The sequence below is a fragment of the Cucurbita maxima genome, unplaced genomic scaffold (assembly GCF_002738345.1).
Source record: "Cucurbita maxima cultivar Rimu unplaced genomic scaffold, Cmax_1.0 Cma_Scf00049, whole genome shotgun sequence".
NCBI lineage: Eukaryota > Viridiplantae > Streptophyta > Magnoliopsida > Cucurbitales > Cucurbitaceae > Cucurbita > Cucurbita maxima.
Window position 1 is genome coordinate 674,740 of NW_019272065.1, and position 25,207 is coordinate 699,946.

The 25,207-nt window shown below is 35.1% G+C and overlaps 4 protein-coding genes and 2 non-coding genes across 6 annotated transcripts; 1 reads left to right on the top strand and 5 right to left on the bottom strand.

Moving 5' to 3' along the window:
• Positions 1-12: 12 nt before the first annotated feature.
• On the bottom strand, positions 13-6,639 carry LOC111471269 (dnaJ protein P58IPK homolog). The gene is made up of 9 exons (XM_023116991.1): positions 6,462-6,639; positions 5,380-5,545; positions 2,902-3,100; positions 2,653-2,813; positions 2,480-2,573; positions 1,463-1,675; positions 1,013-1,093; positions 600-818; positions 13-440 (listed from the first exon to the last, which is right to left on the bottom strand). The coding sequence occupies exons 1-9, from the start codon at positions 6,592-6,594 to the stop codon at positions 252-254; spliced, it is 1,455 nt and encodes a 484-aa protein (XP_022972759.1). The 5' UTR covers positions 6,595-6,639; the 3' UTR covers positions 13-251.
• Positions 6,640-8,081: 1,442 nt separating this feature from the next.
• Positions 8,082-10,532, bottom strand: LOC111471124 (protein indeterminate-domain 9-like). Its single transcript, XM_023116810.1, has 3 exons — positions 10,300-10,532; positions 9,779-10,175; positions 8,082-8,837 (listed from the first exon to the last, which is right to left on the bottom strand). Exons 1-3 carry the CDS (start codon positions 10,385-10,387, stop codon positions 8,171-8,173), a joined length of 1,152 nt encoding a protein of 383 aa, XP_022972578.1. The 5' UTR covers positions 10,388-10,532; the 3' UTR covers positions 8,082-8,170.
• A 3,448-nt stretch (positions 10,533-13,980) lies between these two features.
• TRNAP-AGG lies at positions 13,981-14,052 on the bottom strand. Its single transcript has one exon. It is a non-coding gene; the product is annotated as a tRNA-Pro (tRNA).
• Positions 14,053-14,118: 66 nt separating this feature from the next.
• TRNAP-AGG lies at positions 14,119-14,190 on the bottom strand. The gene has a single exon. It is a non-coding gene; the product is annotated as a tRNA-Pro (tRNA).
• A 1,088-nt stretch (positions 14,191-15,278) lies between these two features.
• Positions 15,279-16,881, top strand: LOC111471126 (DNA-binding protein S1FA-like). Its single transcript, XM_023116813.1, has 2 exons — positions 15,279-15,462; positions 16,442-16,881. Exons 1-2 carry the CDS (start codon positions 15,409-15,411, stop codon positions 16,655-16,657), a joined length of 270 nt encoding a protein of 89 aa, XP_022972581.1. The 5' UTR covers positions 15,279-15,408; the 3' UTR covers positions 16,658-16,881.
• Positions 16,882-17,677: 796 nt separating this feature from the next.
• Positions 17,678-20,441, bottom strand: LOC111471125 (cell number regulator 8-like). Its single transcript, XM_023116811.1, has 3 exons — positions 19,975-20,441; positions 18,284-18,486; positions 17,678-18,185 (listed from the first exon to the last, which is right to left on the bottom strand). The coding sequence occupies exons 1-3, from the start codon at positions 20,282-20,284 to the stop codon at positions 17,946-17,948; spliced, it is 753 nt and encodes a 250-aa protein (XP_022972579.1). The 5' UTR covers positions 20,285-20,441; the 3' UTR covers positions 17,678-17,945.
• Positions 20,442-25,207: the final 4,766 nt, after the last annotated feature.

The window sequence follows — 25,207 nt, forward strand, 5'->3', positions numbered from 1 at the left end:
GCTATAATAGTGTTTCTCTGAGATAATCTCAACATTTTCTTCCTTAATTAATAAAGTTCCGCATAGCAAAATCTTGCTCAATGAGCAATTCTGTAAACTAAAAAGGCTCTATATTATGTATAACTCTAACCCCTAAGGTATTTCTACTTCTCAGAAAATAAATATTTCGACCCCCCCTCCCTTTTATAGCCAATGTTTTCTAATCATCATAAAAATATCAGAGAAAAGAGGAATCGATGTTTTTGCTGAAATCAGAAATGGAATTCAAACCCACCAGGATAGCCACCTCCTGCTCCACCACCAAATCCACCGTCAAAAGTAAAGGTAAACTGCTGTCCGCCGCCACCAAAAGGGTTGAAACCACCTCCACCACCCATGCCCATGTCTTCAATGTCTTCCCCTCTATCAAATCTTGTACGCTTTTCATCATTGCCGAGGACCTGCAAGACATAACTTAACCACTCAGCCATATGTTATCCATACCGCATCGTGTCCAACTTTTCACAGCACAAGAAATCATTATACGTTTGAGTAGTTAAAACCAGAAAGATGTAAAAGCAATGCCAACAAATAGTAAGTAGATATTTTTCAAGTCAGACCTCATAAGCAGCAGCGACATCTCGGAACATGGCTTCTGCTTCTTCTCTATTTTCAACATTTTTGTCAGGGTGCCATTGCAAAGCCAGCTTCTTATAGGCACGTTTAATCTCAGCGACAGAAGCAGTTTTTGAGACCCCCAAAACTTTATACCAGTCCTTTCGTTTGCTCATCTTTAAAGCCTTTTCAGCCCTCATCAGTGACTGTCTAATATTCATATCCTGCAATCATCATTGATCCCATTAATTGACGATGACCGATAACAGTGCAAAACCTGCGTTAAATGTCCTAATTTTATTCCATCTTACAATGATTTTTTTTATATGAATAAATTGGTATAAATTAAAAAGAGCCAAAAAACATGCAGAGCCAAACCAAAGAAGCAAAGGAAAGGGGCTCCAGAACTGAAACTAACCTGTGGTGAACTTTGAGCCGCAGTCTTAAGATCTTCAACAGCACCCTCCCAGTCCTCTGTTAAAAGCTTTGCTTCACCTCTCTGGAAAAGACAATTCCCAGCATTAAGGACTTGAGACCATTAACAAAATTTAGACACTCTCATTATGTTAGGTTGATTAAGGCGATTGCCAGGACATTCACAAGAAAATGAATTGAAAGGAAGTTAGGATGAGACGTAGGTTGCAGTTTGGATTTCTAAAAATGCACAAAAATTATAGATCTTGGATGCAAGGAAGAAGGAAGATGGTAATCATAGCCCAACATAACAGCTCAGCATGCCAAAGGTGAATCAGAGGAGCTATCGTATTAAGATAAAATGGCTCCAGATATGGAAAAGCAGTGATAAGCAGAAAGGATCCAATACTAAATGGAAGAGCCAGAGAGATGAGGGCCAAAAACTACAGCAAACCTGAACCAAAGCTTCAATAAGGTTTCCATCAATGTTTAGTGCTTCATTGCAACTCGTAAGAGCATCCTTTCCACGACTGAGCTTCACCAGTACCTTGCATAAGCCAAGATGAAGATGTACATTGTGTGCGAGATGAATGGGGTCTAATGCAAGGGCAGCTTTGTATTCCTCCACTGCTAACCGCAGCTTACCCTTGCTGACATTATCTTCTGCCTGTCAACAAAGTATAAAAACTAAAATGAAGCACAAGATAAATAGCACTATCAAATTCAAGAATCTTCATTCCATAACTGTACGTGAGATTCTCATCTCATACCGCTCCTCCTTTATGTGATGCACATAATGAGACGAGAATAGTAGATGAAATAAAAAAAGATTGAAATACTCTCATTATGAATGGATGAGACTAGTGCTTTTACAAAAAAATCTCTAGCCAACCTTTCTGTAAAAGATTTTTTCTAAACATCAATCGTGTTGTTATTGGATAAGAAATGGCAACTCTAACAATTTTTTTTGTTCTCAATGCCTCTTAAGTTTGCTGGAATTAGTCACTTCAATAGTCTTTGATGTTTATACAAGTATCCAAATACAAACGAGATGGATATTTGTTGTCCCAACCATTTTTCTAAGTTCCAATCCCAATAAAGAAAATGGATAATTTATAACAAAATTTTTGTGTTGTTGATCCCTAGGTGTAGTGCTTCTTTTGCTACCTATTTTTTCTAGTGAAATATGTTTGACTTAATCCATAGGTTACACCTTACACTCAGTACTAGAATCGACAACTAAAGCATCTAAGGTTACATTAATCACAAATACACAACAAAAGGAATTATTTATTTTAAAATTGCACATCCAAGTAGATTTATTTCAATTATAATTTTTTTTTTTAATTTCTATCCTGAATAATGTGTCTTTCTACTGAACGGAGACCAAATAAAGGGGTCTAAAGAAATTTCAAATAGAACACCCAAAAAAATAGGAATTAAAAGATTTCATCATTTTGCTTGGGCTTACACTCTTGGACTTCTTGAGCAGATTCTTCAATCCAAAATATGCTTTCTTCAGTTCACCATGTTCTGGATCTAGGCGAAGACCCTTCTGAAAATGCCTGGAAAAATTGTTCAGTATAAAAGTTTGTTCATGTTATAAGAAGTAAAGTTTTCAACAATATGTACTATCAAATCAACCTCAAGGCAACATCATGATCTGCCAAATAGTAGTAGGCACGGCCACGAAGTAATAATGCATCTAGATTGCTTTCATCTTCTTTAAGAATATATACAGTCTCAGAGATGGCAGCAGAATAGTCCTTGGTTGCCAACAATAATTTTATTTTCAGGATTTTGGCCTACATCAAATTAAAGTGCACGATAAGTAGAAATTCAAGAGAATATTTAAACAGGTAAGAAGTCTAATTGGATAAAAGATGATATCACCTCAGAGCATGCTGGAGAGAAAACAAGTACAACTTTATCCAAGAATTCCAATGATTTTGTGTGATCTGTATCAAAAAGCTTAAGAGCCGTTTCTAAAGCACTCTGAGCCTGAAGCAATTGAGAAAGCTCCGTTTCACCAGCTGAATTCCCAGGTTTTAACTCCAAATACTTTTTGTAGTTCTTCTTGGATTCATCATATCTACATCAGCCAAAAAGTTCCTGAATCATATAATTATCCAATCAGAATGGAAGGTAGAGAGTGAGAGCAAGGTTTTCTACATGCCACAATAGTTTAAATGTCCTTTACAATATTCTCCATCTCAAATGTGATTTTTGTTTTTAGTACGTTTAACCTTCTCTAGGAAGATGTACTCTATATTTTCTTAGGATATCATGAGCCAAGGTTAAGAAAAGAAAATGATGTTTTGGAGTCGTGAAGCTTCAACTCTGTAGCTGGATGTTGGTTGGAAAGAGGTCAACTAATTTTCAGAACCAAAAGTGAGATTGCTGAAGATACTTCGGATTGATTTGTATTTTTAGCGAGTAGTCTGAAGAGTAAACTCTAAATTTTGATATTTCCTTTCCTTTCGGTCCATTGTATTAAAAAAATCCTTTGGCGTAATTTATTTTCATTTTCCCTCAAGAAGATGCGCCTCCTTATCCTCTGTATTATTTGTAACAGTTTTTTTACCTTAGCACATGTCAATATCAATTTATGTGTGCTAAATTAAAAGTTTAGTCTAAACTTTTAAATTTGCATTTATTTGGTCCTTGAACTTAATAAAGTGTTGAATAAGTCCTTAAACTTTCAATTGTGTCTAACAAAAAGGTCCCTAAACTATAAAATGTCTAATAAATCTCTATACTTTCAATTTTGTGTCTAATAAATCCCTGAAATATTCAACTTTTTAAAATTAATAAGGCTATTAGATTTAAATGAATTTTGTCTAATAAAACCCTCTTTTAATTTTGTGTCTAATAAGTTCATTAGTTTTATAAAAAAAAAAAATCAAATAAGTCAATGACCTACTAGATACAAAATTGAAAAAAATTGAAAACTTATTGGACACAAATTTGAAAACCTATTAGACATTTTTAAGAGTTTAGGAATCAAATACACACAACCCTAAAAGTTTAGGTACTAAACTTGTAATTTAACCATTTATTTTCTAAAAAGTATAAAAAATAGTGTAACTAAAAACACAAACAAACTATAGCTCATTACTCTTTGTGAGATCTCACATCAGTAGTTGGAAGGGTAAACAAAGCATTCCTTATAAAAGTGTAAAAACCTCTCTCTAATAGAAGCATTTTTGAACCGTGAGGATGACGGCAATACGTAATGGGCTAAAGTAGACAATATCTGCTAGCGGTGTCCTTGGGCTATTACAGTTGGTATCAGAGCAAGACACCGAGCAATGTGTCAACAAGGATGCTGGGCCCCAAGGGAAGTGGACTGTGAGATCTCATATCAATTGGAGAGGGGAATGAAACATTTTTTATAAGAGTGTGGAAACCTCTCCCCAATAGATGCGTTTTTAAACAATGAGGCTGACAGCGATACATAAAAGGCTAAAGCAAATAATATCTACTAGCACTAGCCTCGGGCTATTACACTTTGCCTACTAGTCCTTTCAATGCTCAGTCATAATATTTTCCAATCTAGTATATGTTTATGTGTATATATATTGTTAGGAATCATGATTTCCACAATGGTATGATATTGTCCACTTTGAGCATAAGCTCTCATAGCTTTGCTTTGGGCTTTCCCAAAAGGCCTCGTACCAATGAAGATTTATTCCTTACTTATAAACCCATGATCATTCCCTAAGTTAGCCAATGTGGGACTCCCTCCCAACAATCCTCCCCTCGAACAAAGTACACCATAGAGCCTCCCCTTAATCGAGGCTCGACTCCTTCCTCTGGAGCCCTCGAACAAAGTACACCCTTTGTTCGACACATAAGTCACTTTTGACTACACCTTCGCTAGCAATTTCTTTGTTCGATACTTGAGGATTTTATTAACATGGCTAAATTAAGGGCATGGCTCTGATACCATATTAGGAATCACGGATCTCCACAATGGCAATATTGTCCACTTTGAGCATAAGGTCTCATGGCTTTGCTTTGGACTTCCCCAAAAGGCCTCATACCAACCCCAAAAGGCCTCATGCCCATGGAGATGTATTCCTTACTTGATAGATATATATATGAGGAAGTTTTTACCACAACCAAGGTTTATAACCAAATAGGAAGAAGAGATGGAAGAAAATAAGGGAGGCAGTCATCTACCTCAGCATAAACAGGCAACATGAAGATGTCAAATCAAAGCCTATTTCCAGATCAGAGGCAATTCCAAATTTCTAATCCTAAAAATTCTGACAGATAATAATTTGCAATGCCAAAATTTTACTGTTTCTCTCAATTTGATGCTATAATTTGCAAGGAATTTCAATAAATTAGCAAGAGGGGGAAAACCTGCATAATTGACGAAGAATTGAACCACGATGGAAGTATGCTTCTGAAAGTTTGGGGTCTGCCTCGATAGCAGCATTAAGATCATCAAGTGCCTCACTGTAACGCTTCACCTTTACATTTCGGGAAACTTTCTCAAACAACTCAGCGGAGTCACCCAACTTTCCATCTGGAGATATAAGCCACTCAACTACATGATGCAACTGATAATAAAAACAAGAAATGCAAACCCCAGATGGAAGAAAAAAAGAGGAGAGGGGAAAACAGAAGAATAAGAAAACAGAGAAGAGGGCAGGTTCAAATTTCTTGGGGAAAGCCTTGCATCTGCAGGCTTATGCAGGTACCAAATTCTGCACCCTTAGGGAGCAGTCTTATGCTTTCTTAGAAAAGTTTCACATGCACAGGTTAAAGATGAGTTCTGGCTATCATGTATACTTATTAACAAAGAGAGAAATTCATAATTTTTTTTTTTTTTTTTTTTTTTTTTTTTGATTTGACAAGAAACAATTTCATTGATGATTGATGATTGAAATTTACAAAAAGAATGTAATATCCATGGTGTTTACCTTCAGATGGCTTTAACCATCGGTACCCCTCAGGTTCCAAATCCATAATTTACACCATGAAAAGACTGTGTATTTAAATTTCGTTCCAAATATTTTTAAATTTATGAAAGTGCTGGAATAAACAACCAAATTGAAAACAGCAGTAGAACAACTAAATAGCGGCATAAAGAGACCTACAACAATAAATACTAAAAATCAATACTGATCCTGGTCGGACCAACAAATGTGGGAACAGAGAATACGTAAGCCAACGGAAACTATAAGCCAAATCACATTTTCAATAAATAAAACTTGCTTCAATAATCGTAAGAGCTCCAAAATTTGGCATCAGATTCATCAACATAGTAAATTCTTAACACGTGAACAAATAGAAAATCAAATGAAATATCGCACATTACAAAACTAGATCTAGGTATCTAATCGTAGATAAACAAACCGAACTGCAAAATTAGAAACTCATTCTAGTTAAATTTTTCCAGCGAAGATAAGACGAATAGATCAGAGAATAAACTAACGGACCTGAAGCCGAAACCAAAGGCTGAAGGAGAAGAAGCTGACAGACTAGAACAAAGTTGAGAAGAAACGCTGCAAACGCTAATCCTCTCCAAGCTGAAGCGTCCATGGCGGACAGCGGAATCGAAAATCTTAGCATTGTTTCTTCGCGTTCAAAGTTTCACGAACAGAATAAATGTGTAAAATAAAATTGTTATTAAACGAGTCGGTCCACGTATTATATCCAATGGGTGGATTACACGTGGATAATAATTTTAACAACTGGTCGAGTAGGAAATTCCATCATTTTATGCTTCGTGGAAAGTCCAACAGAAAAGCGAGCCTATTGGGATCCGCCACGTCATGATGAGTTTCTAGCCACGTGTGATTGCGGCCCGTTTTTTTCTATTGGCCCAATACATGGGCTTGAACCAATCTTGGTTGGGCTGTTTAATACCAATCTTGGGTAGTGTCATAGTCGAACAGTCGAAGATGATTTGTCTCTACACTAGGTCAAGTCTTTTATGTGCAAGGTCGCATCTCAATCATCATCTTGGTTCTCAAGAATATACCTCATGCATCGTGATGTCATTCCATATCTCGAGACAGCTCGACCATCTTAGCTTGCTCGAATATGTCTAGTGGAACTGACCCCATGTGTCTCTCATTTCATTGGGACATTCTAAACATTCATCCACCTAAATTCTCATCGGGACAGGAACCCTTTCGTATCCATGCTATGTCATTTATGGACTCCGTACCGGATAGCAAATGCATATACCAACTTCTGACACATGAGTTGAAGTGAAATATTGGCACACACGTGTCGTCCGATACTGTCCTTCGAGACGCTCGTTCCATAATGCTCACCCATACCGTGACATACGTATGTACCATGAGGTAGCTCACTTCAGCTGTAGGATTCATGGATGGTGGAGAGTTGACACCATGGCTCATCCTATCGTGCATTTTGAGACATTTCAAATCTTTCTAGACTAGATGTCATTTTGTCCAGCGGTCATATGGTCCCGTGGAGCATCCATCGAATATTCGGTTAACACCAAATTTGATAATCTTTCATCTTTCAGGTAGACGGACTTAACTATAAAACATCATGTCAAACCTCATATCAAAACCTTGACTTCTGAGTTTATGGTCAGGGTCTACCTAGCCCTCTCCAAGCTTGTCTTTGCCAATCGTGTTGCCTCTTTCTCTCCAACCTTGTTTATGCCTTAACTTAGATTTAACATACACTCTTCTTAGTGTGTTGGACGATGCACTGTCTCCTCAGTCGCATCATGACACTTACCTATCTTGGCTCTCACATGGCCAGATGAACGCCACTTGAAGGTTGTTGCCTTGTATGTCAACATGTGAAGGTCATAGCCTATTGTCTTCTTACTGAAATGATGACATGTACTACCTTGTTTTCTATAAGTACATCATTTTCATTTCTAAATGGAGGCAAACCGTTCCGAGACATTAACTTAGCACTTGCTTTCGAGAACTAGAGGAGACCATGGGAGCAAGGAAAATGAATGGTTCAATTTTGGATCGTGACATCACGTCGAGGACGAACAATTGACATAAGCTTACACGTTTTACTTCACTTAGCTATACTCATTTTTAATTTCTACGAACCATCCACTCAAAACTTTATTATATATTATTATATATTAACATTTGACCGTGCTTCTCGACCACATCATGACAAATGAACATCTCACACTTTTTCCTCATCCCCGAGCATTCCCAATGAACTCGCTCAACCCCATCTCCGAGCTCATAGAGCTTCCAAATTTCGACATCTCCATTAACGAAACCAACTCCACATTCCCATTCCCTTCTCTCTCCCTCGTACCCAAAAAATCCCTCAACCCGTTCCCATTTCCGCCATTGGAGCCCATTCGCTGCAACTCCCCTTTGCTCTGATCAAACGAACTCGAAGACGAACTCATAACTCCCACACTATTCCCAGAGAACGACGGAATACTTTTCATAGACCCGAAATGCGCCGCCTTCAGCAGCAATGCCGTAGCCGACATCGGGATAATTGACTTCCCTCCACCGCCACTACCGCCCGAGCAAAACGACGAGAGGTTCACGGCTGTTTTTGAAGAGTTTTTATTCAGACCCAGAATTCGGTTGGAGATTTGGAAGAGATTAGAGGGTGGAATTTGGGGGAAAGGGAAGGTGGTGTTGATGGGAAAGTTATTATGGTCTGATTGGACAAAGATTCCGCCTTGGGAATTGAAGAGAGATTCGTTGAGTGAATTGGCAATGAAATTTGGGGTTGAATTTGCTGCTGCGGCTGCTGCTGCTGCTGCTACCGATGAGATTAGCCTGCCGCTTTCGTCCGCTAGAGCGTCGCAGAATGCTCTGTGGGTTATGAAGCTGTCTTTCCTATCAAGAGAGAGAGAGTAAGACTATGTTTATTGCTTATTTCTAGTAGGACATCATAAATTTTGAACTCAGGATCAATAAATGCCTTTAAAAATGGTATTAAATGAACAAAAATTTCAGTTGCATGTTAAAGAGGGGAATAAAACATTTGTTATAAGCGTTTTAAAATTATGAGACTAGCAGCGATAGGTAACGGGCTGAAGCAAACAATATCTGTTAGCGGGGGCTTGAACTATTACAAATGGTATTAGAGACAGACACCGAGCGGATGGGGGAATAAACCATTCCTTATAAGGGTGAGGAAACTTCTTCCTAACAAACGCATTTTAAAACATGAGGTTGACGGCAATAGGTAATGGGCTAAAGCGAACAATATCTGGTAGTAATGGGCTTGGGCTGTAACAATGGTATCAGAGCAAGACACTGGGTGGTGTGACAGTGAGGACGCTGGGCCTCCAAGTGAGTGGATTGTGAGATTACACATCGATTAGAGAGAGGAACAAAGCATTCCTTAAAAGGTGTGAAAACCTCTCTCTAACGAGGGTGTGGAAACCTCTCTCCAACAAACACATTTTAAAATTGTGAGACTGACAGCTATAGATAATTGGCTAAAACATACAATATCCACTAAAAGTGGATATGAGCTGTTACATAGAAATGTTAATGTAGATATAGGTATAAGTATTTGAACATCCAACTAATTATGGAGCCGAGAAAGATTTCTAGGAGACAAAGAATCCAACGTGTGACACATGATTGAATCGATACCACATCTGAATGAGAGCGATTCAAATTATAGTATGATTAAGAAAAGCTTAAAAAAAATGAAACATACTACTTATACTAACAAGATACGTCTCGATTAGTTCTAAAAACGAAGAATAAGTAACGTAATCATACTAATTTTGAAGAACAAACGCAAATAAAAACGAAGACCAAACCTGGAAAAGAGTGTTCCACAGTCACATTTGTACTCTCGAGTTCCACAAGTTTTAGAATGAGCTTTCCAATCAGATTGAACAGCATATTTCTTAGAACATTTCTCACATTTCCATTTCTTCTCACCATGTTTTCTACTAAAATGCTTCTTGATTCCAGTCAGGTCTCCAAGTGCTCTAGCTGGATCATGATGAACACAAGACTTTTCTGGGCAAATATAAACCTTCTTCTTCACCTCTTTGTTGCTTCTCTGCCTAAGCTTCCATGGCAGATTATGCCCTCTTCTATGAAGCTGCAAGTTCTGATCCCTTTGAAACCCTTTGTTGCATATCTCACATATGAATCGGTTCGTCGCCATTAGAGCGTTCGGCGATAAAGAAATCACCTCGGCGTCTGGATCTGTGTAATCAAACACACCCATTTGTCAAAATCCCATCTTTTTTTTTAAAAAAAAAAAAAAATTGAAATGGATATTGAGAATTTTGAAGTAAATCAGCTGAAAATGTTAAGATCAAGAACAAACCTGGTTTTCCTGGCAAATTTCTCTTTTTTTTAGGGTTAGGGTTAGGGTTATGAGGAAGATGATAAAGTTGAGAGCTTTGTTCAGACATGATCAGCAAAGCTCACAAACAAAAAGAGGAAAACCAAAGGGGGTTTGATTTTGTTTGGTTTTGATGAAGCTCAAAATCAAGAGAAAAAGATGAAAAAGTTTGAACAATTATGGTATGGACAAGGACAAGGACAAGAACAACAACAAGAACAATGGATTTATCTGCGGTCTGTTTGGCTTAAAAAGAAATCTCCAAGAACCATGATGAGTAAAGGGAATATTTTTCATGTTTAATTAATTCATTATTATTATTACTATTTTGATTCTGAAAAAGTTGGTTCCCTCTCTGTTACTGTTGCAGCCATAGTCTTACGTGCAGTCCCTTTTATCTTACTGTACTCAATCTTCAAGATGCCTCAGCTTTATCCATAGATTTAGCTGCCCCATCTCTGATTTTCTTGAGATGGGTCAATATTTTAAGGCAAAAATGAAGGAAGAAGAAGGAAAAAAACAAGAATTTTGGTTAAAATACATATATCGAATCAAAAGTTTGAGAGTATGTTTAAGTTCGGCAAGGATGAGAAATCTCTGTTTAAACGGATAATGAAATAGAAGTGGAAAAACGTTTATCCCTAGTAGCTAAACGGTGCCATGAATCTTGATTATTTTTCCCATCAACCTTTTCCAAATCCCGGCTCATCACACCCAATAATTGAAATTGTGAGATCTCACATCGGTGGAGAGGAGAACAAATCATTGCTTATAAGGGTGTGGATACCTCTCCATAGCATATGCGTTTTAAAAACTGTAAAGCTGACGACGATAAGTGTGTCAGTGTGTCAGTGAAAACGTTGGCCCCCAAAAGGTGGATTGTGAGATCTCATATCAGTTGTAGAAGAAAACAAAACAGTCCTTAAAGGGGGTGAAATATCTTCTTAATAGACGCGTTGGGCTCTTCAGGGGGTTAATTGTGAGATCCTATATCGGTTGGAGAGTGAAACAAAACACCCCTTAGAAGGGGGTGAAGTTTCTCCCCAACAAGGGGTGGATGGTGAGATTTCACATCAGTTGGATAGAAAAATGACTCTCTTCTTATAAGGGTGTGAAATGGCTAAGACGTGAGACGTAACAGGTGATATAAGAGCTAGACACCGAACAGTGTACTAGCGAGAACGTTAACTCGCAAACAACGTTTTACTTTACGGACCAAAAAAGAGTGTGTTGACTAATAGAGACAGAGAGAGAGAGAGAGAGAGAATCTTTGCAAAGTTAGATGCCTTTATGGAATGATTAACCCATAATCAAAAGCTATGCTAAAACTATTCAAATAGTTTCAAACTTTTAGAGTAAAAAATACACATAAACAGAGGGCGTTGGGGTTAGGGTTTCCCAATGCAAAAGTGATAGGACAATCCGTGATACCTCTGTGACTGTGACTGTGTCTGTGACACTCACCCAACGCCTCTGCTTCCTCATTTCTACTGTTCTTTCTCTGCAAACTTCCATCATTTCATTTTCCCTTAACCCTAAAATTCCATAAATTTCTACCACATTAACTAACAATTTGTATTACTATGAGATTCAACGATCCCACGATCTCACTTCCGTTGGAGAGGAGAATCAAAAACTCTTTATAAAACTATGAAAACATTTTATTGGCAGATGCGTTTTAAACAAAGGAAAAGTCCCAAAGGAAAAGCCCAAAGAAGACAATATCGACTAAGCCACGAGCTTGTTTATTTTGCATTTCTTGTGTTCAGATTGGACACTAGAGTCATTTAAGTAGCTTTAATCAAGCTATTAAAGTTTAAAAACGATTTTTTTTTTTTATGATTGATTTGATCATCAAGGTAATCTATTCCAAAATTTTGGAGGTTTATTTTTCAATTTTTAGTGTTGAGATTTATTAAAATTTTTAAAAAAGTTTAGGGACATATTAGAAATAGACCAGATATTAAGAGAAAGGTAACTTTATTTTCTTAATGCCCCTTATAATACAGAATATTTAATTTTAACCCCGCCCCTTATAATACAGAATATTTAATTTTAACCCCATAATTACTCATAAATTGTGTCATATATCTTTGTCCATGTGATAAAATCAACAATTTTTGGGGGCCCATTGAAAATTTTATATTTAAATGATTTAGTGATTATTTTATATTTGTAGACAAATTAATTTGGATTAGGGTTTAATCCAGTAATTTTGAAATTAAGGTCACTAATTATTAAAGAGAAATAATTAGGGATAAAAGAGAGAAATTAATTAAAAAATAAAGTAAAATAATAATGAAAAGAATAATAAGTTTTTGGCAACATGCAATTGGATTTCCATCAAACATTAACATATGCCATTACAAATATATAAAAACAAGACATCCCTAAATTCATGCATTTGGTGCCATTATATCATATCTTATTCTCTTTTATTTTTTAATTTATTTTATATAGGGAACGGTTTTTTTTTTTTTTTTTTACTAGCTCGGTGTCGAGTTGGGACCGAGAAACCTTCTCCATCCACGCTTCCTATTTATTCTCTCTGAAATTCTTCATATATTTTCACTTAGATTGGGACACGGTTTTCGTACAGTAAATTGTGGGAACCTATGGGAATTAGGTTCGTGTAAGGATTTTTTTTTTCATTTTTTAATAAAATTATTCATTAAAGATTTAAGGTATAATTTCCATTTTTTAAAATATATATTGCGTAAGAAAAATGTAATATAACGTTCAAACTAATTTCTAGAAAATTAAATTTCAATATTACAACATAGTTTTTAATATTTATGGGGATTGGGACAAGAATATAATCTTTGTTCTCGACTCCGTTTAGTTAATAAGGAGAAATTTCTCCCCTCTTCTTACTCTCATTCTTCAACGGATCATTACAAGGTCCCGACCCTAAGCTAAACAGACATTTCTACCTGCAAATTATAAAATAATTTAAAATGGGTCCATTTCATTTTTTTTTCAAAGTTATTAAATTTTAAACTCGGAGAACGATTTAAATGAAAAAGACCAAAGTTCTTGACGTAAACAAACCCTAACATATTCAAAATGATGATACCGCCAATAAATATCCATTTAATCTGTAGAGTTAAACGAGAAGTTGAGAGATAGTGGAGAAAGATTTTCCTCATAACCTAAATGAGATTGGGGACAAGGGTTATATTTCTTACCCGACCTACTTCTAGAATTAAAGTGAGCATAGATCAGTAATAGTTGATATATATTCTTGATCAAGACTAAGAAAGGAAAGATTCAACGTCGTTGAGCTAAAAAAATTGAGACATGAACGGAGATTATACTTCTCGCCTTACCCACTTTTAGAATTAAAGTGAATATAGATGAAAATTATAATTAATTAATAGTATTCTCGAGCAAGTTTAACAACAGAAATGTTCGAGTTCTTAAAAAGAAAAAAATGTTAGAGATAAAATTACTTAGGCAAGAAAGATCTCAAATGCAGATAGAGGATAGAGCCCGTAAAGAAATTGCATAAAAGAATTTTATTTTGTAGGGCTGAGAATTGAACTCAAGACCTCTCACACCATAAGCAAAATTTATACCACCAAACCAAATGACCAATTTTAATGAAGTTATTTTTAAAAAAATAAACAAACATAAATTAAATTGCAGAAAAGATAATTCTTGGGGGCATTCCGAGAATTGAACTCGGGACCTCTCGCACCCTAAGCGAGAATCATACCACTAGACCAAATGCCCAGTTTTAATAAAGTTATTTTTTAATAAAAAAACAAACAAATCAAATTGCAAAAATGATAATTATTGGGGGCATTCCGAGAATTGAACTCGGGACCTCTCGCACCCTAAGCGAGAATCATACCACTAGACCAAATGCCCTTTTGTTTTAAATTTACTTACTAAAATTTCTAAAACAAACTATAAATTTATTCTCCAACTTATTTTTTTTTTAAAAATAACTTTTTATTTTATTTTTTTGAATTTGGACTATTTAGAGAATAAACAATGACATTAGAAATAATTTTGCATTTAACACTTTTAAAAATTCTAAAATAAAAAAAATAAGAAACACTCCACTTACTTTGTAAGATAAGAAAAATAAAAAATAATTGAAGATTTGACAAAATAGAGAAGAGTTTTACTTTTTAAATAAAAAAAATAAACGCAAATTTATCATATATTTTTATTATCTTTTTAAAATAAAACAAAATTGATATTTAGAAACAACACATAAAAATCAATTTGGAGTCCTTTGGAGCCACTTTTTGACGTGTTTTAAAAATATTTTGAATTAAAAAAAAAAAAAAAAACTATTTTAAAAAGGAACGTGAGAATTCAATGACCATAAAACTATAAAATTAAATTATATGCTATTTTCACAATGGTTTTATGTCTCTTCGGACTGTCAATAAAGTTTGTATTCGCCAATTGAACATCGATTGTCCGAAATCCAAATTTATTCGGGCACACATGTTGTTCGTGCGTACACGTTCAATCATTGTGACACAACAACGTCGCATCTTATTCTCATCTTGATTCGCAATAACACGAACCATGCATTGTGTTGTCGTCCCATGTCTCGGGACACATCGCCATCTAAGTTTGCTCGAACACATCCGTTAGGAGCTGACCCATGTGTCGATCATCTCATCAATATATCCCGAACATCTATTGATTCGGATTCTTTCGAGCATTGAACTCTCACATGTCTATGTTAAACCATTAACGATATACGTTTTAGATAGCAGGTGTATAATCTAACATTCAACACATGGGCTGGAGCGCAATACTAACACATCCATATTGTCCGATATTGTTCTTGAAAAACTCATTTCAAAGGAAGTCATATATATATATATATATATATTTAAAGATTTGAGAAAGTTAAAAACATTTGGGGTAAAGAAAATGCAAAATTTGAGTACGGCGTCGTTTCGAAGTCCGTGGGCGGAATAGCCTAAACCCACAATTCGTCATTTTCATGTAATCCGCTACTTTTTTGTATTTTTCTGGAAGCTTCTGCGGTTCATCGTTGTAGCACAGAACTATTAACAGGAGCAGAACTCAAGCCCATCTCTAAGCTTCTGAATTTCAGCCATGGAAGACGACTTCGATTTCGGTGACAAGGTTCCGCCGGCCGTCAATCGCATGGTACTACTATCCCGATGTCATTTCTTTTCTTCTCTCTACTTTGCCGCCTAATCTAAGATCTCTGTTAATGCAGCTCCTTCTTTCGAGATTTTCATTTGCAGATGCTTCTCTGTGTTTACTTTGATAGTTTACCTATATTCACCGAGGTTTTCTGTTCGGATTTGATCTCATTTTTTTAAATTCGTTCTTCAGGTCTGATCGTCTTTGCAAACAATGTTGTTGATTTTTTTGAGGGATCTGCTCCGAGTAACCTTATAGATTGTTTTCGGTTTGATGAGAGTTTCATTTCTTTTTAAATATTTAATTTTCTTGGTTAATTCTATGCAAATGTGGAATTTCTTTTTCAGTTTGTTCATGCAACTGAATCGAGGACGATGAGAATGCATGATTTCAAAAACTACACTTCTTTTTTAAAATTCTTTGAAATTTCAGGATGCTACATGAATTTGTTAATTTCGTCCTACTTTTATGACCGAACTTAAAATTGGAGGATTGTGGAATTGTTCCTTTTCAGTTGACAAGAATAATTGTCCTGACCTGTTTTGATATTGTTAAATTAGAGAATGTTCCATACATCTCTGATTCTGATGTGTTATCCTCAGCATCTTTCATTGCTAATAATCAGATTAACGATTAGTCCGAGTACTAGGCTACAGTAGATCTCCTCTCCCTGCTATTGATCTATCTAACTCGAGTTTTGAAGCCAATTTACCTGTACCCTACGAGTTAATATAGTGGATATTCTTCGTATTTAAGTGGAACAATCATGGAAAAGATTCTCTTAATCTGATACATTCACAAGTCAGAAATGGGACATTATCCATCATAATTGGGCTCGAACACTTGTTGTTAATGGCCTTTTTGATGAACATTTTGTTTTTGCTTTCCTGATTTTGAAAATTATGCTTATTGTTTACAAGTTGTTCACCCATTTCAAAACACAGATGAATTCTAAGCTAAAATTGGCCATGGTGCACAGGGGAACGTGATTAGAGACTCAGATGCAAGAGGATTCAATCCAGGGCTGATTGTGCTGCTTGTAGTGGGGGGACTGTTATTGGCCTTCCTTGCTGGGAATTACGCTCTGTACGTGTATGCGCAGAATACACTCCCTCAAAAAAGGAAGAAACCAGTTTCAAAGAAGAAGATGAAGAGGGAGAGATTGAAGCAAGGTATTTCGGCTCCTGGAGAGTAATAGCCTAGTAGTTGTTGTTGTTGTAGTAGTAGTAGACGTTGTGTTCTTGTTTTTTTGTTTTTCTTGTTTGAACCAACAAGTTCTTCCCGTGGATTTCAGTGTTTGAAGAGTTGTTTTGTTTATGCTGTTCAGTTCGTTAAAATCTAAACATCCCAACTAGAAGTTTATCGTCCCTTGCATCCGTAGAGATGAGAAATATGAATAAGAACATAGTTTATATGATATGTTATGCTGTTCTATCTTTCTAAATTAGGAGGATTGAGAGAGATCCATTGGATAATAAAATGATTAGGAGGATTGAGAGCGATCCATTAGATATTTTGGGGTTGATTTTATATTCTTTTGTATTCTGTGTTGGTGTTCTTTTTTCTCGTTTGTTAATAACTCTTAATGTCTTTTTTCCATTTGTAAATAATTTGAAATATCTCAAACTTGAAATGTTTTTTTTTTCTTGAAACGTCTTTTTCCCCGTTTATAAATAACTTGAAATGTCTTTTTTCCCGTTTATAAATAATTTGGAATGTCTTTTTTCCGGTTGTAAATAACTTGGAACGTCTTTTTTCGGTTTGTAAAATAACTTGAAATGTCTAACTATGCAATGTCTTTTACACCGAGGTAAATTTCATTTTAATTCTGTTTTGTTTGTGTTTATTTCATTGTCTGATTTCTCGTAACCTCAAAAATTAGGTTATGACATTTGTGTGACATTTGTCTTTTAACATATATACACATGTATATGGAGAATAGATTTTGCGATGATGAAATTAAATACTCTCAACGAATAATAAGAGGCTCGAAACCTTGAAAATCATAAAACAAGCTTTCAATTATCGATCTTTTCATTATTTTCATTATGTATTGTTTAAAGAAAAAAGACAGTTATTAATAAACCAGTTTGGTTTAAGAAAAAAAAAATTATTTGGGACCTCAAAAGTTAATATCTTCTTCTATCTTCACCAAAGTAATCTCCCTTCATCTTCACCTCTGATACAGCCACCATTACTAAAAAAGAAAGAAACATTTGGCCATAAAGTATAGTTTTAAATTTATGAGTTCAAATGATAAAAGAAACATACAAATCGAAACATTCATCCTCACCAATATTTTCAACATACATATTCTATGCATAAAAGAGCAGTATATTATCCACAAATATGACATGCCGTCTCATTCATACAAAACCTCGTCACTGTATATTTTCTTTTCACTTATATAGTTTTCATGCAGATTCAGCAGAAAGGCACCAACCACTGTAACATAACATGAAAGATGAAGCAGGATGAGGATCTCAGACTCCACGCCCCATGTTCTGTTCGGTAGGTGGGATCATGACTAACACGGGACGAGCATTGAACCCGGGGTGATGCATCCTTCGACGGAGTTCACGGCCTTCCTGGCAAAGTGCACACGTGTGGCACAAGACGTGAGTTGCAAAGTCGCAGACAGATTCACACTGCTCACGCTGAACTTCGTCTTCGACACAGAGTCCGCAACAGCCACATGACCTATGAAACGCCTCGCAGTTACCCTGTTCCATCAGCATATCAAATCAAGTGGTTTCAAATCAGAAGCCAAGATTTAGTGTTAAGAATGGATACAGATAACAAAGAAGTAGGTTTAACTTGCCTCTAGATTGAACGTTCGGCGGATACGGATACGGGAGGGGAACGTAAACCATGGAGCAAGGCAGTTCCAGCCAAAGAAAGAGGTTCCAATTAAGTAGAGACCAGAATATGACATGCAATGGTTTGCAAATGTCCCAGGAGTAGTCCCAAGTCTCTCTGCATTGCTTCCATACAGCATACAAGGAGCCACACTTCCAAGAAGACCTACAAACAGTCATTGTTAGTTGCTTTCCCTTATTCTCTCTAATTTCATTTCAGTTTCTTCACATTTTCATCACTTCCCATACAAAAAATGAGCTACTAATTTCATTGTCGTGGGTTTCTTTTGTAACAGCTCAAGTCCATCGTTAGCAGGTATTGTCCTCTTTGCATTTTTCCTGCCCGGGCTTCCCCTCAATGTTTTAAAACACGTCTGCCAGGGGGAGGTTTCCACACCCTTATAAAGAATGTTTCGATTCCATCTCCAATTGATGTGGAATATAACATCCTTTTTATATTGATTGCAAGGATGGTTTTGCTTTCGCCTCTTCCTTCTCCCACCCCCTCCACTCACCCACCCCTTTCTTTTTGGTGGGATGCAGCAATTTCTTGCAAGAACATTGTATGCCTTCAAGGAATGTTTCTCTTTTGCCTTCCCTCTTCTCACAGTGTTCCCGAACTTACCTTCCTTAGATGTCAAATGTGATTCTGACATCGGTGACCCTTAGACTCATTATGCTATTCGACTGAACTCGTTGTCGAAAGGTTCGTAGCCCTTTCATTTTATAGGGCCGAATAAGCCACAGTTCTATTCCCAACTCGAATGAGAGGGGTGGGTGCCTAGTTCACCAATAGGATGACTATCAATTACCTTGCGTAAATGTCTTTTTTTATTTGAACTCCACATCCACCCCACATTGGAGACATGAAGGATTTCCTTATTGCCTCACTTGAAGATTCAAACGCACCTCTGATTAGGTGTTATATAGAGACCACAAGTCTTAGCCATAGGGTCAGCCCCTTCTTCTCCCCCATGAAGAAAGAGATCAGTCAAACATGGCAACCAAGAAAATGCTGGCATTTATTTAAATGCAATTTGAGTCATTGATGACACCAAGAATTAGACTTGGGTATTTAATGAGGTGGAAGACTTTTGAACTTTATAAACAACATTAAAGACTTGTTTATTTCAACTGGTATGAAACAGCTGGTTATGGACAGAAAATTCAGCTAAACATCCTTTACTGCCTATAGCTGCCTATAGAAATGGTAGCATTGTATTAGAGAAGGAAGCAATTCTGCATAGCCCAGATCTTTTCTGAAACTCTATTTCAAGAAATACACAATACTACCTAGGATGAGCTAAGAGTTCAATGATCAAGGTAAATCCCCTAAGAGTTCAATGATCATCATGAGGATGCGCTACGGTTCACATGATTTCATAATCAGGCATCCTTATCATCTGATTAATCTCTATAAGATCATTAATCAAAAACTACAAAAATAGGGGAACCGATTGAAAATTGTTGGAATTAGAGGACGATCGGATTCAAATTGGTGAGAATCATCATATTGAATCGTCGAGGATAAAGAAATTTCCTCTCGGATGCAATCACAAACCCCAAAAATCAAAGATAAAGGATCACCGAATCAAAAAACCTAAACTCACAGAAAAAACTCAATTCCAATAACAATAAAAAGAAGGAAGCTTACAAACTTCAAGATCGCTGCTGCAGAACTCATCGTGGCGACCGAGACAAGCGCAGAGACCAGTTTCCCATTGAGGCCGACCAACCGGCTCGCCGACCACACTGCCATCAACAGGCAGCCCATCGGCGGTCCATCCATAATCGCCACCGCTGCCCTTATTCTCCTCCGAGGCATCTTTCCGAACAGGAGACGGCGGAGGCACCGCTTCGGGCTTAGCCGCGGTGGAGGTGCGATGGGTATCCTTCTCATCCTCATTTTCAACGACCTTGCCGAGAAGGGGGCTGGATTCCTCAAGGTTTTCGGCGTTGGCCATGATGAATTAGGAGAAGAACGATGCAAAATTCAGAACCCAATGCGAAGAAATGGGGGAGACGAGGTCAGAAACTTAATGGAAGGGCGATTCTTTCCAAATTTTGCTCTCTTACGGGACGGACGGAGGGGAGCGGAAGAACTAAGATTTCGCGGCTCCGCACCGTTTTATCTGGGTTCGGATTACGCCCATAGCTGTAATTAGCAAAAATAAAAAATCATTTTCAAATTATTTAAAATAATACGATTATTTAAAAAATAACTCTTAAACTTTCCTATTATAGCTTTTTAAACTTTTTAAAAAACAAAAAATTAATTAAAAATATTTTTATAATTAGTTCTCGATCGAAATAATATTTTTAATTTTTTTTTTAACATTTATGTGAATTATTGAACTTTCTAAAGTTTAGAAATATTTCCGTTAATTTATTCTATATACACACACATATATTAATACACTAGCTTTAGATTTTTTACTTATTCAAAAGGTTTTCTGCAAAAAAAATAAAAATAAATAATAATAATAATAATAATTAAAATTTAAAAATATTTAGTGAATGAAATAAAACTAAAAAAAAAAACCATAATAACATAGTCTTAATAATTAATAACATTTTGTTCGAGAATTAAGTCATTGAAGAAAATTGCATTTACCATCTCACTTTGTACTAAAAATTGATGTTTTTAATCGATATGGGAATGCATCTCCCTCCATTCTCCAAACTCACTTATAGTTCGAGGCACTCAACAGATCTCTCGCTGACATAGTTGACCTCTAGTAAGATCCCGACACATGTGTTGGGGAAGACCATTAGAAGTATGAGAGCTCGCTTCCATTTTAAACAAGTAAACCAACATACGTTCAACTCGACTCAGTTGACCCCGATAAAAACAATGTTTTTAATAGTTTCTATGGATCATACATATCAAGTGTAATTACAAACCATTTCATTAGAAACTCTCTTAGGAGTCATCGACCAATCACATTTTTAAGATATTTATTTTTATTTACTTCCAAAAAAATATATATATTTAAATACAATTATATATTATAAAGCAAATTGAATCACATTGGGCCTTGGAATAATTACAGTGCCCGGCCCAACCCAATTCGATACATCTGGGCCCAATTCGTTTTATAAATTTTCAATTTAAAAAAAAAAACTATTTTAACTAACAAAAACAATATAAAATCTGAGTTTTGCACTAAATTAAGCTCGATTATCTATTAATTAACCTTGCTAAATTTTATATATATATATATATATATATTTTAGAATTTATTGAAGGCATATAAAAATATTTTCTAAACGATTTTGAATGAAAATAAAAATTTTATGCATATTAAAATATCACGTGAAAAAACTGAATTAGGGGTTAATATAAGTTTCTCACGGTTCATTTTTGGGTCATTTCTATAAAGGTAGGATTGGCGTTTTTTTTTTTTTTTTTAATTTCTTATTATTTTTACTCGAGATTGTACTATGACTAAAAATATTGACCGTAACTCAGATTTTTCATGTAATGCTTTAAAGGACTCGATTAAGGTCTTCTCGAGAGAGTTTGAGTTGTAAGGTCTTATACACATGGTTGCACGTTTTTTCTTCTTCTCCATTTGAACCTTTGTACCATGTCTAGTTATTATAGTAAGAGACACAACGAGAAGAAAAAAAAAAGTTTTTCTAAATGTCCCGTCAACGGTGCCTTAATAAAAAAATAGAGCAATTTAAAACTTATAAATCACAATTAGAATATTAATTGTAGAACTCGAAATGGACCATTTTAATAAATGAAAAGACGAGAATTTCTCTGACCTATGTTGAATAATAACGCTCGTTTATAGATATATAAAATAATTGGAAGACGAATAAGATACATTCAATTATGCATAAATTTATGAAACTACAAAATTAATTATAGACTAATTGATATGGTTTTATTTCTTAAAATAATTATTTGTTAATTATTGTCACATATGACACAACAACAACTCTTCAATTATTATATGACAACTTCATTGGTGGTTAGAAATCAAGAAAAACATTACACAATATGCTCATATAATATGATGTTACATTAGCAATTATTCTAATTATGTATGCATTGAATCAACCATCCTCCACCTACCAACCACATACTATTGACGATGAGGTTGTGATCGGCGAGGAAGGATGAAATTTATTTAAATAATTATATAAATCAAGTCAACTTGAATATAGTTCAATTGATTAGAGTATATATCTCTTCGATCAAGAGGTGTGAGATTCCATATCGGTTGGAGAGGGGAACGAAATATTTCTTATACATGTGTGAAAACATCTCCCTAATAGATGCGTTTGAAAATCGTAACAGGTCAAAGCGGACAATATCTACTAGTAGTGGACTTGGGTGTTACAAATGGTATCAAAGCTAGATATGAGACGATGTGTCATTTTGAAACCGTGTGGCTGAGGGCTAAAACAGACAATATTTGCTAGTAGTGGCCTTTGTGCTATTACAAATGATATTGTAGCCAAACGTCGAGCGGTGTGTCAATGAGTACGTTCGGCTCCCAAGAGGGTAGATTGTGAGATCTAACATTGGTTGGAAATGGGGAAACAAATAAAGGTGTGGAAATCTCTTCTTAATAAACACGTTTTAATATTGTAAGGTTGACATTAGACACTGAATGGTGTGTCAGTGAGGATGCTAAGTTTCGAAAGAGGTAGATTGTGAGATATGGAAATCTCTCCCTAATAGACGCGTTTTAAAACCGTAACAAGTCAAGGCAGACAATATCTACTAGTAATGGACTTGGGTGTTACAAATGGTATTAAAGCCAGACATTCGGCAATATGACATTTTGAAACCGTGAGGTTGAGGGCCAAAACGGACAATATTTGTTAGTGGTGGTCTTTGGACTGTTACAAATGGTATTAGACCAGACACCGAGTGGTGCATCAGCGAGGATGCGTTTTAATACTGTGAGACTGACAGTAAACACCGAACAGTGTGTCAATTAGGACGCTAGCTCCAAAATGGTGGACTGAGAGATTTGAAAATCTTTCCCTAATAGATATTTTTTAAAATTGTGAGTCTGACAACGATACGTAACTTGTCAAATGCTAACGATGAGCTTAAACAGTTATAAAATGTTAAAAATTTGAATACGCACGTTATTGTTTTGTGCACATTTGAATTAAATATATTTAAAATATATTAGTTTTAAAAAATATTTTTAAAAGTATTTAAAATTTCAATATTAAGACGTAGTATTTCCTCCCTACTGTATGTAATGAAAGAGGTAAGGTGAGATGGATATTTGACAGGGTCCGGGAACAACTTCGTTTAGCTAACGAAAGAAATCTGACTCCATAGATTAATTATGTATTTTATTTATAATCTCGTAGAAATTTAGTCTTTTTAATTTTTTTTAATTGTTATAAATTAGGGTAAAATATTTAATTGAAGTATATACATCTTATCTTATCTTGGTTAAATGACATAGGGATAATATGGATTGCAGCCAAAGGAATCCCACGTGGATTAATGGGGGACATGTTTGGTGGGTGACAAAATTAATACCCCTAAGCCATCCAATGCCTAAGTTTTAATATCTCAATTTTCCCTTAAATTATGTCACTATTCTATTCTCAATTATTCAACCTATAATAATACTTTCTTATTCTTATATTATTTTTTTTAACAAAATATAATTTTAAAATGTTTAAAATTATTATTATCATATTTGAAACTACTGCCTTTAATTATTCAAAATTAATTTTTTAATACGGCAAGAATGATTTTTTTTTTTTTTTCTTGTGGCTATTTTCGTACCTACTCGAGGTAGACATCTAATTGTTTATTTGAGAGTATAGCGTATTTAACTTAATTATTCCAACTATTCAATTATATAATTTTTCTTAAATTTTTTAAATTTGAGAAAAATTATATTTATTAAATTTCTAAATAGTAAACTGTAGTTAAATATAAAATTTATTAGAAAATACAAATGGATTTCATAAAGCTTTTAACTTAGGAGCTACATTAGATTAGGTTATGTTAGAAGTTTATTTTCTCAAATTTTAAATTTTTTAACCTTAAAAATATTTATTAAATTTCTAAATAGTAAACTGTAATTAAATATAAAATAAATTTATGGGTAATAGAAATTAAACCTTAATTTGGTATAAATGAGTTCTTAATTTTATAACAAAATGTCACTAATCTCTTAAATACAAAATCTAGATTTAAGAATTTATTATACAAAAACTTAAAAATTGGTATTAAATTTGTAAAATTCAATTAAAGTCAGTATAAAAATCAATACCCAAGATTTGAAATTTGGATTCGATACCTGATAGCCAAGCCAGAGTATTGGCTTGCGATATATTCACATTACTTACTCTTGGCTTCTAAGACTGAATATTATAAGTCATTATAACGATTCGATACTTGATAATCAAGCCAGAGTATTGGCCAGCGATATATTCACGTTACTTACTCTTGGCTTCTAAGATTGAATATTATAAGTCATTATAACGATTCATGCCCATGATTTAAATCAAAATTCGGAATTCGAATTCGACACTTGACGGTTCCGACATTTTCCTACGATATGGTCACGTTACTATGATTGAGCTATCGAAAAGTAAAGTGAACCTTAGAGTTTTTATGATTGACCTATTGAAAAGAAATGTGTTAGGAATCACGACCCTCCATAATGGTATGATATTGTCCACTTTGAGCATAAGCTCTCGTAGCTTTGTTTTAAGCATTTCAAAATACTTCGTACCAATGAATATGTATTCCTTATCTATAAATTCATGATCGTTCCTTAAATTAGTCAACGTGAAACTCCCTCTCAACAGAATATGCACCTTATTCATATAAATAATAACTTTCATTTCATATTTAATAAATTAAGAAAATAGGAATAAATAATAAT

Bases quoted from the DNA above. Each gene is read 5' to 3' on its own strand.
- LOC111471125 (XM_023116811.1), bottom strand. From the start codon at position 20,284: ATGGCCAACGCCGAAAACCTTGAGGAATCCAGCCCCCTTCTCGGCAAG. The intron at 18,487-19,974 runs GTAAGCTTCCTT...GACTGTTTGTAG, and splicing joins CAGCAGCGATCTTGAAGTTT to GTCTTCTTGGAAGTGTGGCT. The intron at 18,186-18,283 runs GCAAGTTAAACC...CTGATGGAACAG, and splicing joins GCCGAACGTTCAATCTAGAG to GGTAACTGCGAGGCGTTTCA.
- LOC111471124 (XM_023116810.1), bottom strand. From the start codon at position 10,387: ATGTCTGAACAAAGCTCTCAACTTTATCATCTTCCTCATAACCCTAAC. The intron at 10,176-10,299 runs GTTTGTTCTTGA...TTGATTACACAG, and splicing joins AAATTTGCCAGGAAAACCAG to ATCCAGACGCCGAGGTGATT. The intron at 8,838-9,778 runs GTTTGGTCTTCG...CTCTCTTGATAG, and splicing joins TGTGGAACACTCTTTTCCAG to GAAAGACAGCTTCATAACCC.
- LOC111471269 (XM_023116991.1), bottom strand. From the start codon at position 6,594: ATGCTAAGATTTTCGATTCCGCTGTCCGCCATGGACGCTTCAGCTTGG. The intron at 1,676-2,479 runs GTAAGCCCAAGC...CTTTGTTGACAG, and splicing joins TGCTCAAGAAGTCCAAGAGT to GCAGAAGATAATGTCAGCAA. The intron at 441-599 runs GTCTGACTTGAA...TATGTCTTGCAG, and splicing joins ATGTCGCTGCTGCTTATGAG to GTCCTCGGCAATGATGAAAA.
- LOC111471126 (XM_023116813.1), top strand. From the start codon at position 15,409: ATGGAAGACGACTTCGATTTCGGTGACAAGGTTCCGCCGGCCGTCAAT. The intron at 15,463-16,441 runs GTACTACTATCC...CATGGTGCACAG, and splicing joins CGCCGGCCGTCAATCGCATG to GGGAACGTGATTAGAGACTC.